This window comes from Puma concolor, chromosome F2 (genome assembly GCF_028749965.1).
Source record: "Puma concolor isolate L17-30 chromosome F2, mPumCon1.1.hap2, whole genome shotgun sequence".
In the NCBI taxonomy this organism is placed as follows: domain Eukaryota; kingdom Metazoa; phylum Chordata; class Mammalia; order Carnivora; family Felidae; genus Puma; species Puma concolor.
Genome location: NC_141684.1, coordinates 37,645,514 through 37,662,376, shown reverse-complemented (window position 1 = coordinate 37,662,376; position 16,863 = coordinate 37,645,514). Strand labels below are relative to the sequence as shown.

Here is a 16,863-nt window from a genome sequence, read left to right as displayed (position 1 = left end):
GGGACCTGGAGATTCTGGAGCAAAGGTGATGTGCCTTCTTTGGTAGGTGTAAGCAAGGGGTTCATAAGCAGTCTCTAAAGGATGGGAGAAAAATAAAGGTGGAGGGCAGTTGTCTATAACTGTAACATTAGAGAAACTTGAAAGGATCAGAGTGAAAGTTCTCTTGTCCTCTCTTTTCCTCTGTCTTAAGCAATGGTCTACGGTAACCACCTCATACCAGCTCATGAATTCATGAATTTTGGGGGATTATGTAAGCAGCTTGATAAATGTAGTTATTGTCAAAAACTAAATTACATGAACCTACAATTCAATTATATTGGAAACAAAGATAATGAATACTCAAAATTCATCACTTCCTAATGACTTTACTGTTTTACTATCACCCGTTCTCTTGAGGTAGTTTACCTCTGTTGTATCTGAATGGTGGAAATACTACTGCATGTTCTAACACATGTCTCTTCCTAACCCTGTGTTCAGTGATGTCATGTTGGCAGCTTGAAATCATTCACGGGGAGAGTATTTACACCCAGAGATACACAAATGGTACAGATCAGGGCGGCTCTTCCCCCTGGAGAGCTGGTTGTTAAATATTTATCATCACATCACTGATTAAAAGGCATATACTCCCCTTTCCTCTCATGATTGCTAAAAGAGAGAAATAAAGTCAGAAAAAAAGGCAAATGACACCAACTAGTTCAAATATTCACTGGAGGCAAAGTCACATACCAGAATATACCAGTTCACACCACTATACGCCAGTTTATAACAGTTTACTTAAGTACTGTTTAGTTGACATCCAGTTTTTAAAACATGGATATAGTAAAGTTCTTTTTAATAGTTAAACTGGAGTAAAGTTGAACTGCAAGAAGAGCGAAAACAAGCTTTTCTTTGAAACTTTACATTCTGCAGAGTCCTCATTTAGAAAAGGGCAAAGCTGAGCTTCAAACGTTCAGTTTAACTTCAGTCTGATTAGTAAATCAGAGGACGTAAGCGTTTAGTGGGGAAAAGCTTGTTAACTAGTCCTCCCAAGAGAATATAAGGAACAGCTACGAGGAAAAAACATGAAGCATCATGGGAAATAAAACTGGTACTAATGGATCTTGATACAGTGTCGAGGTTCCCAAAAAACCAAAATCATTTCGCAGATAACCTCAAACACAACAGAACAGATGTCTGCTAAGCCATGACAACAACAACAAAACATATTGCTGTGCTTGAGGCAAATAGCAAGTAATGTGGGATCTTCTCAACGGGGCTCAAAAATTCTATTCTTGGAATTTATATGAAACAACAAGATGAAACTGTGTTTCAAAAACCTAGAGGCAAAGAGTCCCTAGAGGGATTTAAAATAGGAATATAAATGTCCTGATACAGGACACTTTCAGAAATCACAAAATATTTACTTCAGCAAAAAGTGAGGTCTGTTTTCATAACCATTCACAGCTCTACCGGGCATAGAACATCATTATCTGAGTTCATATGAGGCAGAAAAAGAAAATAATGAGCAAGTTCAAGCAATCCAGTTTTTTTTTCTACAAAAAGAGGAAAAAATGATGATTTTTAATGACTTCTCATATCCCACTAGGAGCTCAAAAACATTACTGAGAAGCTATGCCGAGAGGGAATAAATTGCAGATGGTGCTTTCCACAAATGGGTTTTCATGTGAAGGACCTTGGGGTTTTTCAATTAGGAATCTTAAAGATTCCTAGAGATTGCAACATCCTGATATTGAGAGGCAAACTACTGCAGAGATCAACACAAATGGAGTTGCACAAAAAAAGATAATGTGATGACAATCAAATGGAGAATTTCTGGCAATTACTCAGACTCTACTAAGAACTCAGTGCAAAAGAGAACCTTAAAAAAAAAATGCCAGTAGGATAAAAGAATGAAACAAACTTGAATCATTTTGGACAGAATGAAAAATCAGGAGGGAAAACAGAACATGTTAAGCAAAGACAAAAACAAACCACAAATTCAAGGGACAAAATATACTAGGCTTTAGACTAACTTGGGCCATTGCTTAAGGTATTTTAAGCAAAACTGATTAATATAGAAGGGAATAAAATAAACAATTACACACAAAAAGAGTTATTACTACAAAATTTAAGGCAACCTAAGGAACAAATAAGTATATTATTTTGGTAAGTTTTGGATTAATTAACCAGAAAAACCTGTTAACTGACAAAAACAAAATATGTATTTAGACTAATGGAATTATTTAACCTCCAATAAAAATAATTTCTTGAAAGTCAGTGAACAAAGAATAATTCAATGAGAAAAGTATGACTATTTAACATTTTTGGCTTAAAAAAAACACACAAAAAAACCTGTCTCACAAGGAAGCTAATCCATGCTAACAAAGGTAGAGAAACTGATAAATGAAACCAGATCATTGAGGGATTACTTTACAATGAGAAAATCAACCGTCAAACAGGTTGGATGTTTATGTTAGCCAGCACATCACCTTAGAAAGCAAGCTTAAGTATAGAGGTTGCTTACAGTCAGAATAAGGGAAGTTAACTATGATCCCCATGAATGTTCTCTCTATTGGATCTATTAGGCTAATAAGGTGCTCAGGAAGTAGACAGCTAAGGATAGTGCTTCAAGTGTGAGGTCAAGGTCAGTCTCTGCAAAACTTCCCTTTGTGAATGCACTGCTGACTAATGCCTCTTCTTGGTGGGAACATCCCTTCTATAAATGTACTGGTACCTTCATTTTAAGTCTTGCAGGCCTGTGAAACCATTGTCTAGACAACTGCTGTGTTTTATTTACACACTGTTTTACACATTGATTTCACAGTTTCAGTTTCAGGAAGCAACCTTATTTTTAAGATTCCTCGGGTAAAGTGGAAAAAGAAAAGGACAGGGAGACTTCACTGTTGTTCCAGTGAAATTTCTCAGGAGCTCTTTTCTAAAAGCAAACTTGAACTATACACACAGCATGTCTAGAAAGATAGAATGCTGTTCATGGTTGAAGTTGGGTAATGGTATATGCAGGCTCATTAAACTACTTTATTTTTTTTAATGTTTTTAAATAAAAACGCCTGGCTGGCAGTCATATATAATCAGTGATTTTCTACAATAAGGTTTATAATATGTTGCTAAGGATAGAAATTTGCCAATGAGCTCATTCGGTCATTCAGTAAATATTAGAGCATCTTTTATATGCCAGCTCCAGTTCTGAATACACAAGGTGAACAAAGCAGACAGTCTTCTTCATGGAACTTAACAGTCCGGTGGGGGAAAGGTTAAAGATGAAATTTGGTATCTGATGTCTATAAAGATAATTTAAGATATCAAAATGAAAAGATTAAATAAGGTGATAAACAGATACTCCTTTTTCTAAAGACGATAATAAGAAAGCAACAACTTTAGAAGTTAAGAGTCTAGAGTCCGCATATTTGGGTCTGATTCCAAGCTCACTAATTGCTAAATGGATGGCCTCAGGAAAGTATTCACTTTGTCTAAATCTCGGTTTCCTAATCTGTAAAATGGAGATAATACCCATATCTGGTTCTTGGGATTGTGAAGAATTAAAGACAATTATCCACATAAAATGACTACCACAGAACCTAAGAGATGGTAAACATTAAATAAATGTCAGGTATAATGATAATTATGGCTTAGAGGAATTTATATGTTGACTTTTCTTGAAACAAGAGGATTAAAAGAGGATCTTTAGAGATCCTCTTTTGGTTAATAATCACATAGTATTAAAATCTTAAGACTGAATGTGGATAGCTGGTATAAACATCAGGAATAGGGGAAATGAATGAATAACTGTTAGCCAGAAAGCTGGCTGCTATATGTGTTCTTCCTGAATCCACTTCACTAGCAAGCGCAATAAAATGCAATGCAAGATGAGAACTCTGCTGATTTCATGCTCAGTGATTCATTGTGCTCAGGATTCCAAGCCTGACTGCTACTTGGGACACCATCTCTCTAGTAACAAAAACAAATAATGCAACAAAGCCTGAATAATAATTGCCTAGCACTCAAGACACAGCCTAATTATAAAGACACTGAAACTTACCATAAAGCTATGAAGAGGCACATGATTTTCCATATTAAATCACCACCCCAACCTCACCCCTTACCCATGCCCATTCATCTTTTAGGAAACACAGCTTGATTCTTAATGCTGCTGCTGTGTAAAGAAATAATGAGCTCTGTTAGTGCACCTGAAAATACACCATCAGCCTAGACAGGGAGCACTTAGCTCATAGCACTTTAATGAAAATGTCAGGACCACCCTGAAGTATTTAAATCCTGTAAATGCCAAGTAAGGAGAGGAGCTAAACAATTAAGGTAATGGATGGCAGCAAGCAAGGAAAAAAACTAAGTTGATTATCAGGAAAAATTTCAACACTGTCCCTCTTGTGCTGTAAGAAGTTTTTTCAAAGGAATTTATGGTAACACCCAAAGTTTTGGTTACCTAAAATTAGTTCAAACTACATTGGGAAACATTGTCAGGCAATGCAAATTTTATGGGTAAAGAGCTACATGGTCTCTTATTTCTCAATCCTTCTAAGGTTCTCTGGAAAAGTAGGCAAAAGAAGAGCACATTCTCGAACCTTGATAGCACCTGTGTGTGTTTTGTTGCCCCACCCCCACCCCCGCCCCGACCAGACGGTTCCCACCATGGATCAGAGCCTAGTTGTTTGATAGATGTTTGTGGAAATGTCAGGAAAAGTTTTTAGGCTGGGGAACACATGCTTGTATTGGTGATCCAACAGCTATCCAGTTTATGTTGATTTCTTCTTTCTACAGTAATAGACAGGAATAGGAAGAAGAAAAGGAGCCAAATACATGGACGCACCTGTAGAACCCTCAGGTAGGATTATGCTGCACAACCTGGTGTGAACTTCATTTGGCTCTACACTGTGTCTTAAGCTAACCTAATACGAAACTAAAGTGATTTGGGGCCAGAGAGAATGAGGATAGCAGTAAATAATTGCTGAATGAATATATTAATGAATTCTGCATTACCATCAGATCATAACTTAGGCTTCCCCAAAATATCAGTGCATAATATGGGTCTGATGACATTTATTGACTCAGCTTTTGTGTGTTCTTTCTCTCTTGTGAAATTTTGCAAACACAAGAATAAACCAGTGACAGCACTACAGACTCCGGGTAGATAGTAGTAGTCACTTAAGACTGACTTATTTGCCATGGGACCCACCCATCAAGTGATTTCTTTGAGGAATGTACATACATAGAAGCAACAGGGTCTCTCACTAGAGGCTGGAATATTTCCAAGCTCTCAAATTACTGAATGGAGATGTCAGGAGAGGAACTTCCAAATGTCAAGATTTCATCTAGCTATGGTAAAAGATACTGAAAAGATTTGAGATTTAGTCTAATGTTGTTATGAATAAAACATGACATTATAGTTTTTTGTTTGAAATGTTGTCACCCAAAAGAGAAACATTTATTTTGCACTGCTTCATAGGGTAAGAATAAGAAAAAAGGATGAAAGTTTTTGGCTCAAAAATGAGAAAAGAAGGAAATAGTTCTCTCCCTCCTACAGGTATTAGAAAAGAAGCTGATGATTATTTTAAAAAATAATAACTGAAAACACTAATTCAAAAAGATATATGCACCTCTATGTTTACTGCAGCATTATTTACAGTAGCCAAGATACGGAAGCAAGCTAAATGTCCATTGATATATGAATGGGTAAGTATGTGGTGTGTATGTGTGTGTGTGTGTATATATGTGTGTATACACATATATATAACGGAATATTACTCAGCCATTAAAAGAAAAGAGCTTCCTATTTGCAACAACATAGATGGACCTACAGGGTATAATGCTAAGTGAAATAAATCAGACAGAGAAAGACAACTCCCATACAATTTCACTCATATATGGAATCTAAAAAAACAAATGACCAAATAATAAACGAATAGAATCTTAAATATATAGAACCAATAGAATCTAGTTGTTGCCAGAGGGGAGATGAGTGAGGGGACAGGTGAAATGGATTAAAAAAAGATTAAGAGGGGCGCCTGGGTGGCGCAGTCGGTTAAGCGTCCGACTTCAGCCAGGTCACGATCTCGCGGTCCGTGAGTTCGAGCCCCGCGTCGGGCTCTGGGCTGATGGCTCAGAGCCTGGAGCCTGTTTCCGATTCTGTGTCTCCCTCTCTCTCTGCCCCTCCCCCGTTCATGCTCTGTCTCTCTCTGTCCCAAAAATAAATAAACGTTGAAAAAAAAAATTTAAAAAAAAAAAAAAAAAAAAAAAAAGATTAAGAGCTATAAACCTCCAGTTATAAAATAAATAAGTCACAGAGATGGAAAGTATCACATAACGAATATATTGTATTAACAATACAATAATATTGTATTAACAATATACAATAATATTGTAATAACTTTGTATGGTGACTACAATTATCATGGTAAACACTGAGTAATATATAGAACTGTCAAACTGCTGTGTTGTACACCTGAAACTAATGTAACACTGTATGTAAATTATAATTCAATAATTAAAAGAAGGAGGGGGTACCTGGCTGGTTCACTGGGCAGAACATGTGACTTTTGATTTCAGGGTTGTATATTTGAGCCCCATGTTGGGTGTAGAGGTTACTTAAAAATAAAATCTTTAGTAGCACCTGGGTAGCTTAGTCGTTTAAGCATCTGACTTCATCTCAAGTCATGATCTTGCGGTTCATGAGTTCAAATCCTGCATCGGGCTCTGTGATTACAGCTCAAAGCCTGGAGCCCACTTCAGATTCTGTCTCACTCTCTCTCCGCCCCTCCTCCACTCATGCTCTTTCTCTCTCTCTCTCAAATAAATAAACATCTAAAAAATTAAAAATAAAATCTTTAAAAAAATTTTAAAGTTATTTACCTGTTTTGAGAGAGAAAGAGAGAGAGAGACAGACAGACAAGTGGGGGAGGTGCAGAAAGAAAGAGGGAGAGAGAGAGAGAGAGAGAGAGAGAGAGAGAGAGAGAGAATCCCAAGCAGGCTCTGCACTGCCAGCACCAAGGACAGTGCGGGGCTTGAACCCATGAACCGTGAGATCATGACCTGAGCCGAAATCAAGAGTCAGATGCCCAAATGACTGGGCCACTCAGGCAGCCCCACAAAAAAATATATTTAGACAAATTTTTTTAATGTTTATTTTTGAGAGAGAGAGAGCACACACAAGTGGAGGAGGGGCATAGAGAGAGGGAGATACAGAATCTGAAGCAGGTTCCAGGCTCAGCACAGAGCCCGATATGGGGCCCAAACTCATGAACTGTAAGATTATGACCTGAGCCAAAGTCAGAAACTCAACCGGCTGACCCACCCAGGCACCCCACAAAAAAATATTTTTAAAGAGAACAAAAAAAATAAAAACTGTTACCTGCTCGTGAAGAAAGAACTAATTTAATCTCCAGTTAAGGTGCTGTTAATTTGGTTTTATTTAAAATAAAATTGAAATGCTTCACTAATCATTTCTACACCCCCTCCCACTAGAAAGTGAGCTCATTAAGCCAAGAACGTTGTTCTAATTGCATGGCACATAGCTGCTTTCAGTGAATGTTAATTAATGAGCAACAATACTGTAAAAGATATTCTATGAAGTATATGTTTGACTTAAGCTGTATTTTGAAACTCAATTAAGTTCCCGTATTGATTAAATGAACAGCTATGAATTTAGGAGTTGCTGTCCTTCCAACCTATTGGCTTCAATACCTTCAAATTGCTCTTTTCCTTCCCCATTATCTAGATAATTGAGAGAACCTTAAGTATCGACTCTAACAATAATAACACCTACTTATTCCACGGAGTGCTCTACATTATATAGCAAAACTCATTTTATTGCATTTTGCTTTGCTGTGCTTTGCAGATACTGCATTTTTTTACAAAACTGAAGGTTTGTGGCAACTCTGCATCAAGAAACTCAATTGACACCATTTTTCCAACAGCATTTGCTCACTTCATGTCTCCATATCACATTTTGGTAATTCTCGCAATATTTCACACATTTTCATTATTATCCTATTTGTTATGGTGATCTATGATCAGTGACCTTTGATGTTTTTGTAATTATTTTGGGGCAACACAACCTATGCCCATAGAAGATGACAGACTTAATGATTGTGTGTGTTCTGACGGCTCCACCACTCAGCCAGTCCCGTCTCTCTCCCTGTTCTTGGGCCTCCCTATTCCCTGAGAGACACAACAATATTGAAATTAGGTCAGTTAACAATCCTACAATGGCCTCTGAGTGTCAAGTAAAAGAAAGTCAAACGATGCAGCACACTTCATTGTTATTTTATTTTAAGAAATCACGACGGCCACTCCAAGCTTCGGTAACCATCACTCTGTTGATCAGTCAGCAGCCACCAAAGTCAAGGAAAGACCCTCCACCAGCAAAAAAAAATATGATTTGCTGAAAGCTCAGATGATGGTTAGCATTTGTTAGCAATAAAGTGCTTTTTAATTAAAGTACACACATTGTTTTTTAGACATAGGACTATCACACACTTAACAGACTACAGTGTAGTGTAAACATTACTTTTATATGCATTGGGAAACAAAAGAAAAATTGTTTGACTCATTTTATGGTGATATTTCCTTTATTGCAGTGTTCTGGACCAAATCTACAATATCTCTAAGGTATGCCTGTATCCACCCACATTATCTTATACAATCCTTACAAAAGTCCTGTGAAGTAGACATGAGAACTTTTATAGGGTAAAGGAGGCTAAAGTGCAACATTGAAATAGGTTCTGCATCTCAAGTTTGGGCTTAGTTTTGTTTCTAGCTATGAAACTTTGGCAAGGTTAAAATTTCAGAGATTTAGTTTCTTTTTATCCATAAAAAAACAGGATAAAAATCCCTTGTATACTTGCTGTGGGTATTGAATTCAAAAACACATGACTGCTTCTTGCAGAGACTTCTTTTCTGGCATACAGACAGGCTAGATTACTTGAAAATGAAAACCCTCTCTCTACAAAATACCTAGAAATACTGGATAAAATATGACAAATACTCTTTTAAATATATGGCTGAGATAGTAAGGAAAACCACCAGGGGCCAAAATTAAGGAATACACTAAAAATCAGGGTGATAAGTATGAGCTGACAATGGGATTAGCATGGAGTAAACCAAGGGTATGGATTTTAAGAGCCACTGGGTTTGGGAGATAAGGCCTTGGACCCTCACTAGGTGGAAAAGTTATATTAAGAGCTATACATACACAGAGGTCCTTGAAGAGGTATACACAATGTAAAATTCAGAATAGGAAAAAAAATGTATGTATGTGTGTATCTCTGTATCTCTATCTCTGTCTCTTCCTCTGTCTCTGTCTCTGTCACTACCTATATCTACATTGACCAAATCCAGGAAACAAAACAGAAGCTTGCTTGTCTTGGCCTAGACTCTATGCAAAAAGAAAAAAATACCTACTAAGGATTAATTATTGTGAATTTACCATCATAAGGGTTTGGTTTTCAAGATTACACTTGGCAAATAAGGAAAATCCAAGATGAGAAATTAGCATTGAAAATGTGCCTAGTATAAGCAGCACAGATAAACACCTCACTGAAGAGGTCATAATTCAAAATTACAGTACACAAAAGAAGAAATCCAACATGTCAGCAAACATAATAAATAGCAAAATTAGTTCTCCCAAGAACTGCAAAGCATAAAATCATTGGACGCTCTAGCAGCCAGACTCTAGGGTGGCTCCCATCAACACAGTGCTTCCTAGTCTTCATGCCCTTTTAGAATTCTCTCCCCCTAAGTGTGGGCATAACATGTGGCTTGCTTCTGACCAATAGAATATAGCAACAGTGATGAGATACACATGATTATATGTGTGTGTGTGTTATATGCTTGTCTTGCTAAGAAACTCCATCCATTGCTGGTTTTGGAAAAGCAAGCTGCCATGATGGAAGCTGCCGCCATGGAGGGGGCCATGCCACATGGCACAGAGCTGGCAAAGCTTCTAGCTGACAGCCAGCAAAAAACTGAGCTCTCAGCCAGTGGCTGCAAGGAACCAGATGCTGCTGACTACCATGGAGCAGAGCCTTCCCTAGGGGCGCTCCAGATGAGAAACCAGCCCTGGCCAACATCTTGATTTACAGCCTTGCAGAGGACCCAGCAAAGCTGTGCCCAGACTCCTTACCTAAGTAAACTGTGAAATAGTAAATGTGTATCATTTTAAATCACAGTTATGGTAATACTATTTATGCAGGAACAGATAACTAACACAGCTACATATTATATCTTTAAAATGCTTAAAGACATAAAAGAAGAAGTAAAAACATGAGGGAAAATGAGACAAAAACATCAGGAAAATTTGAAAAACACAAGTAGAATGTCCAATAATAAACATAATTCTTAAAATAATTTAACCCAATGGATGGGTTAAATAGCAGATTGAAATCTGCTGAAGAAATAATAGATGGAAAATCAAAGGAAATTGTTCTATTTCAATTTACAACATAAAACACAGATATTAAAAGATGGAAAAACTTGAAAGAGACATTAAGAGAGATATAGGATTGACAACATTGACCAGCCAGGGAATCCAGAATGACAGAACACAGAAAAGAGAAAGACTGTAGAAAGAAATAGAAGTAAAAAGAAATAATGGCTGAGGATTTTACAGAAGTGATGAAAGACACGATTCCTCAGATTTTACAAGCAATTCAGATCCAAGAAATTGTGGTAAACACACTGAAGTGAAATATAGAACACTGAAGTCCAAGAAATGATTTAAAATCAAATAATGAGAAAAAGCAGAGGAACAAGAGCAGACTCCTCAATAATGGCAATAGAAACCATAAGGCAGTAAAATAATACCTTCAAAGTGCTAAGAGAAAATTGTCAACCTAGAATTCTATATGCAGCTACATGATCAACGAGAGAATTAAAATAGACATTTTCAGACAAACAAAACCTGATGTTTACCACTAGTAAATTCTAATAATAAAAAAAAACCTACTAAAAGATATTCTTCAGAAATGAAACCCAAAGGAAGGAGTATGATGCAAAAAACAATGGTAAGCATGAAATTCGCGTGTGAATAAATCTACACAAGCATCAACAGTATCAAAAACAGATGATGATGACTACTTTGTAGGTATATAAGAAAATTTTAAATGCCATACAAAAATGATATGTAAAATGGGCAAGGTATGGTGGAATTAAAGTGTTCTAATATCCTAAACCTTTTGAAAGAATAAAGATGATTAATTGTAGACGTTGTTAATTTTGGTATGCATGTTAAAACTGTAAGGGTGAAAACAAATAGAATATGTAACTTCTAAAGCAGTATAAGGAAATAAAATGTAAACCATTATTGCCATCCACATTTTATAGAACATGAAACAGAGGCTTCTTAAACTCAGTGACTTGACTACGTTTACACAGCTAAGAACTAGCATAATAATAATATGTGATTTAAATTCATTTCTTTCAACTCCAAGTTCTGTGATTCTTTTCCTTCTTTGTCATATGCCCTCTGATCTAGTGATACAGTAAAACAACAATGTGTTCTCCTGACGTTCCATTTGAATAAGGCAAAAATCTCACACTGCTGCAAGACTATCTTTATATTAAGTAGCACTTTGTAGTAAAAGTAAGCAAATCCTCTTAATCCTCATTTACATTTCATTCTTACCTACCCTCTCCACTCATTAACTCCTACATTCCCCAAGTAAGCTCTCTTCCAGGCTCTAATTTTTACCATTTTTTTCTCTCTTCCTCTTTCCTACTTTTTAATTGTGTGTATGACTAATAAGAATAAGTGGTGCACACATGTGTGAACATGTATAATATTTATGATCACATTTGTTTACTAATTGCAAAAAATTCTCAATGTATATGCTATGGAGAGTGGTAAATTCTAAATGCATAGTTTTTGTTGGGATGGAGTTTGTTGGAAAGATTTCTACAAAGGTGAAAGACATTATAAAAGACAGTGGTACCCAGCTCTGCTCCATTCTATTGTAGCGCTCTATCATCAGAGCAAGTGGGTAGTATCGAAAAAGCAGTAGGACTATCTTTGGCAACAATCTAGGCTCCAAATCTTAGCAGTGATAGATGGTAGTCCAGCAAACTGTTGCTAGTGAAAGACTTTATCTCTGCACAATGGTAGTGCAGAGAATTTTCTCCTTGCCATTTCAATTGGCTTCTAACCGCACTATTCTATCTTGAGGCCACGCAGTAAAATCTTCAGGATATGCCCCCCAAGACTGTAGCTGAAACTCTCAGACCACAGTCCCTCATGTCAAATCACTGCCACCAAGGTATGTCATCTGCCTACTAGCATACAGAAAAGCATGTAAGTCACTTGGAAGCAACTCTTGGTCTCCTACCATACAGCTTGTCAGATGTATAAAAAATACATAAAATCAAGTTCATAGTGACTTTAACACAATGCCAGCTGATTGCACTCTGCCACTGACACCATTGATCCAAATATCTGTATTGTAGATACACTCTTGAAGAAAGCCATATAGCATTTCTATTATAAAGAAATGAATAGCATTTCACACTGTGAAACAAATCTATAGGATTATGATATTAGAGGCAATTCTTGCCTCTGGAGGCACAGAAATCTTGGATAATTAAACCTAAACCAATGTAGACAATTGCTCCTTTAACTAAAACATAAAGTAACCATAGATGTAAAAAAACAAAAACAAAAACAAAAACAAAAACATGACTTGCTCTTTTGGTGTCCCCCTATTCACCTGAAAGTAATTTTCTCCATTGTTTCCCTCCCCCCAGGTGCTGTGACTCCCCAAAAGATAACCTAGGGAAGGATAAGTGAATTCATGGTATTTATCTTTCTCTGTTATTTCACTTAACATAATACTCTCTGGGGCTACATGAGGAATCTAAAAAACAAAATAAATGAACAAACAAACAAAAAAACACCCTTAAATACGAGAACAAACTGATGGTTGCCAGAGGAGACATAAGTGAGGAGATGGATAAAATAGATAAAGAGGATTAAGAGGTACAAACTTCTAGTTATAAAATAAGTCATGGAAATGAGAAGTAGAGCATAGGGAATACAGTCAATAATGTAGTAATATTTGGTGACAGATGTGACTCACTTACAATGATGAACACTGAGTAATGTACAGGAGTGTTGAATCACTATGTTGTATATAACACTGTATGCCAATTATAGTTCTTTTTTTAAAAAAAAAATTTTAACATTTACTTATTTTTTTGAGAGACAGAACGTGAGTTGGGGAGGGGCAGAGAGAGGGAGACACAGAATCTGAAGCAGGCTTCAGGCTCTGAGCTGTCAGCACGGAGCCCAACGTGGGGCTCGAGCCCACAAACTGCAAGATCATGACCTGAGCCAAAGTTGGACGCTTAACCAACTGAGCCACCCAGGTGCCCCTTTAAAAAATTTTTTTAAAGATAATCTAGAGGAGGATAAAAAGTTTATGGACCTTGATAACCCCAAAACAGAATAATCCACCTCAGAATAACCAAAACTTGGCTGCATCCTATCTCACAATACTTCTATAGCAGATTGAATAATATCATTACTAAGAGTTAGTAAGTCTAACAAACTTAAAAAGAATTTCCACTTTTACAAGTGCAGGGAAATATGGTGATTACAACAACAACAAAGACCCACTTGATTGAGCAGCTGAAGATTTTTGGAGGAGGAGGCTTTGCAGTAGTGAGAACATAATAAATAACAGATGGTACTCCACCCGAGAGAGGCAATAGGTTAGGGGGAGGAGGGCAAGTGGAGACTCACAGGTAAAGGGTTAACAATGGAAGAGCCCACGGTGTGGTCTCAAAAAATGGCACTGGCAAATGAGAGATATAACTCTACGATTGCACGGAGCCAGATCCAGACCAGGTAGAAGCTGAAGCCCTTGTTTGCATAGTAAAAATAGTACAAAGCTCTGTCAGCTGATTTCCAAAGCACGGTTATCAAAGCCAGAGTGCAGGTGGTGGAAGCTAACAACAAACATCCAGCAGCAATACTCTACACTATCTTGAATAAGAGTGTAAGGTAATAAATAATATGACACAACTAACTCCGCATCATTCAGGGAGAGGTTCTCTGGAATGGGACTATTCCAGCTTGTAAGAACCTCTTAAATGGTCAACAGATACGGACGTGATTTGCAGTTTTCTAGGCTTGAAGACTTCTCTCCATAAAAGATCATAAAATCCTAAGAATAAAAAACTGAAAAGATTAAGTCAGCTTGAGTCATAATTCTATTCCCTTTCATTCTCCCCCTCAAAAGAGGCCATTCTCTCTGTCTCCTTCTGCAGGGAATCCTCTATTCTTCCTCCTCTATCTTTTTTTCCTCCTCTGTTTTGCTTCAGGGTGGTCTTGAGATGTTCTCTTCTCTACCACTCAGTATTGGTCTCCATGGTGTGGAACACACAAGCACAGGCGACGACACAGAGCCTACACCACACACAGTCAACATCCTTTCCCGCCCTCTACAAGGTCACCAGCCTGAGTCTGTCCACAGCTGATTTCTGCAAGAAGCTCAGCAAACACTTTGGTCAATGCCTCTGCTCCCCATCACTTCAATGATTCATGACAAGTCCTCTCTTGGGTTCTCTTTTAAATCACTCACAACCAAACCAAAAAGGCATAAATCAAAAAAAATATGGGATGTCCTTTTTTGGAAGACCAAGTAATTGCTAGCAAAGAGAAAATAAAGCAAACCAAACAAAATAGATAAAACTGGAAACCCACAAATCAGATTACAAAACAATATTCTACTGACATTTAAATAAAGTAATCCCATGGCAGCAAGGGAACAGCTCCCTTTTTGCCTGTACTCCCAGATTTCTCTTGCTTGGGGCTGGACACAACTTCTTCACGTCTCTGTGTACTCAGAGCTGCCCATTGAGCCAACATTATTTAGTACTTACTTGGGCTTGTTTGCATACTTTAAAAGGGTGAAGTGTTTCTTGGTAGAAGAGCTGATGATAAGCCTGTAGGTCAAACCAAAAGTACACACTATTCCTCCACAACTGCAGATGGAAAAAATACATAAATCATTACCACCCAATTATTAAAGCCCTACAAAGCTCTGATTTCAAATATAATTAATTGTTTAGTTCCATGGTGTTGCCATAAATCAGGTTCAATTTAAGACGGTTTTATCTTCTATTACAAATTGGCAACATACAAAATATTTCTTGGTATTGTCACTAAAATATTATATTTTGCATGTATGCCTCTCACATAATTGGCCATTAAAATAGGAAGCATGCTAGTTAGCAATTAAAGAGTAATTACATATTTCTGGCATGAAACCAGGTATTTTGCTGTATATGGGCAAATGCATATCATATTAAACCCAACCACTACTCTCATAATTGAACCACTGAAATACTTTATATCGAGCAAAACAAAACAAAACAAAAAAACCGGCAAATTTTCCACTATCCATTGCAATTTCTAATTATTAGAGTTATTTTTAATAAAAATTAAAGGACTGATAGAAACCAACTCTGAATTTAATTTATATTACACTAAAACAAAATTACATGAGAATAAATTGCTAATAATGCAAGTCAATCCTTGTCTGTATTTTGTTTTCTTTGTAATTTTACTAGGATAGTGAACAAAGAAAATGATAATTGAGATGTTTACATTTGTTACTAAATATTTACAGTAAAATTTATTACCAGAAGAAATGGGATTTTAACATCAAATGTAATTATTTGAGCACTGAATTATTTCAACTTCTCTTATTTTAAACTAAGGCAAAGGTATAAAATTAGATTTAAAATCATTGTTTTTTACCTTATTTCCTGAGTGCTCACAGAATTTGGTAAAGAAGAATCCAGCTCTATTTTCTACATACAAAGATTGCAACAAATTTTCCATGTCAAATCCTCCCAAGGCACCATCTGCCATGGTTTTAACCTAGATAACAAAACAGAAGTCCATGATCCACCCAAGAACATGGTGATTTTTTACGACATTGTCCAACAACAGGGTTTCATAAATTCTTCCAGGCTGTCATTTTCCTGCTGGACTTTTTATCTTACTTTTGTACCATATAAGTAATTAATGCAGTATGTTTGCCTCTGACTGTCATTTATGGAGCCAACCCTAGCAGCAGACTTCATTCTATTATAAACCAATCTGATTTCAAACTTAATGTTAAAGCGACTTCTCAACCTCAATTATTTTCATGTTTCAGGCACAGTGATACCATTTTAGGAGGCTTCCAAATCTCTGTTGGTGGCCTCTTTCCTACATATTTACTATTATTTTAGCCTTGAGGTGATGCTATAATAGCTACAAGAAAGTTATAAAAAGAACCATCTTCAAGGTTTCTCAGTGCTGCTCATTAACTGTCCTCAGGGGGTCCCCTCTTTGGACAGTCTCACCCTGTACAGGTCAAGGCCTTCAGAGAGTCAATGGCAATGTAAGTTCTCATAAAACTTTGTTGTTTTGGGGCCTCTCTGCCAACAATGCTGGCAACCCTAATACCATTCTTGAAACACAGAAAGCTGGCTACTTCCCCAAGCACAAGAGTGACTACATAACAAAAGGATATCTACTGTTCATAGGAACTCTTTGGTATTTGCTGTGTGGAACTCAGACTTCTTTGTAATCTTGAGATAACTGTGGCATGAACAATTTAAGGCATTGTTATAGTGTCTCTCTATCTCTATCCCTCTGCTAAACAAATTCTAAAGTGAGAATTTAATGTTTTTATGATGTTTAACTATTGGTATTCCAAAAATTTTTTTAAATCATTATTTTGGTGGGAAAAAAATCTTAGTTGGAAGAAAAAGAGCACTGTTTGCTTAGAATAAAATAAAAAGATATGCAAAATTATATCTAAGTGTTCAGACTCTATTGGGACTACCAAGGTTTCTACCTAAAGTATA

At 36.7% G+C, this 16,863-nt stretch overlaps 1 protein-coding gene across 14 annotated transcripts in view; it reads right to left on the bottom strand.

The window, feature by feature from the left end:
- Positions 1-16,863, bottom strand: part of RGS22 (regulator of G protein signaling 22) — a 177,600-nt gene that overhangs the window by 84,532 nt on the left and 76,205 nt on the right. For 12 of the 14 annotated variants that reach the window (XM_086696049.1, XM_086696048.1, XM_086696047.1 and 9 more), the window contains 2 exons: positions 15,764-15,886; positions 14,884-14,985 (listed from right to left, as the gene is read on the bottom strand). In XM_086696049.1, coding sequence (XP_086552175.1) covers positions 14,884-14,985; positions 15,764-15,886 — 225 coding nt within the window. The remainder of the gene's footprint in view (positions 1-14,883; positions 14,986-15,763; positions 15,887-16,863) is intronic. The other 2 variants (XM_086696058.1, XM_086696052.1) reach the window with 1 other exon arrangement.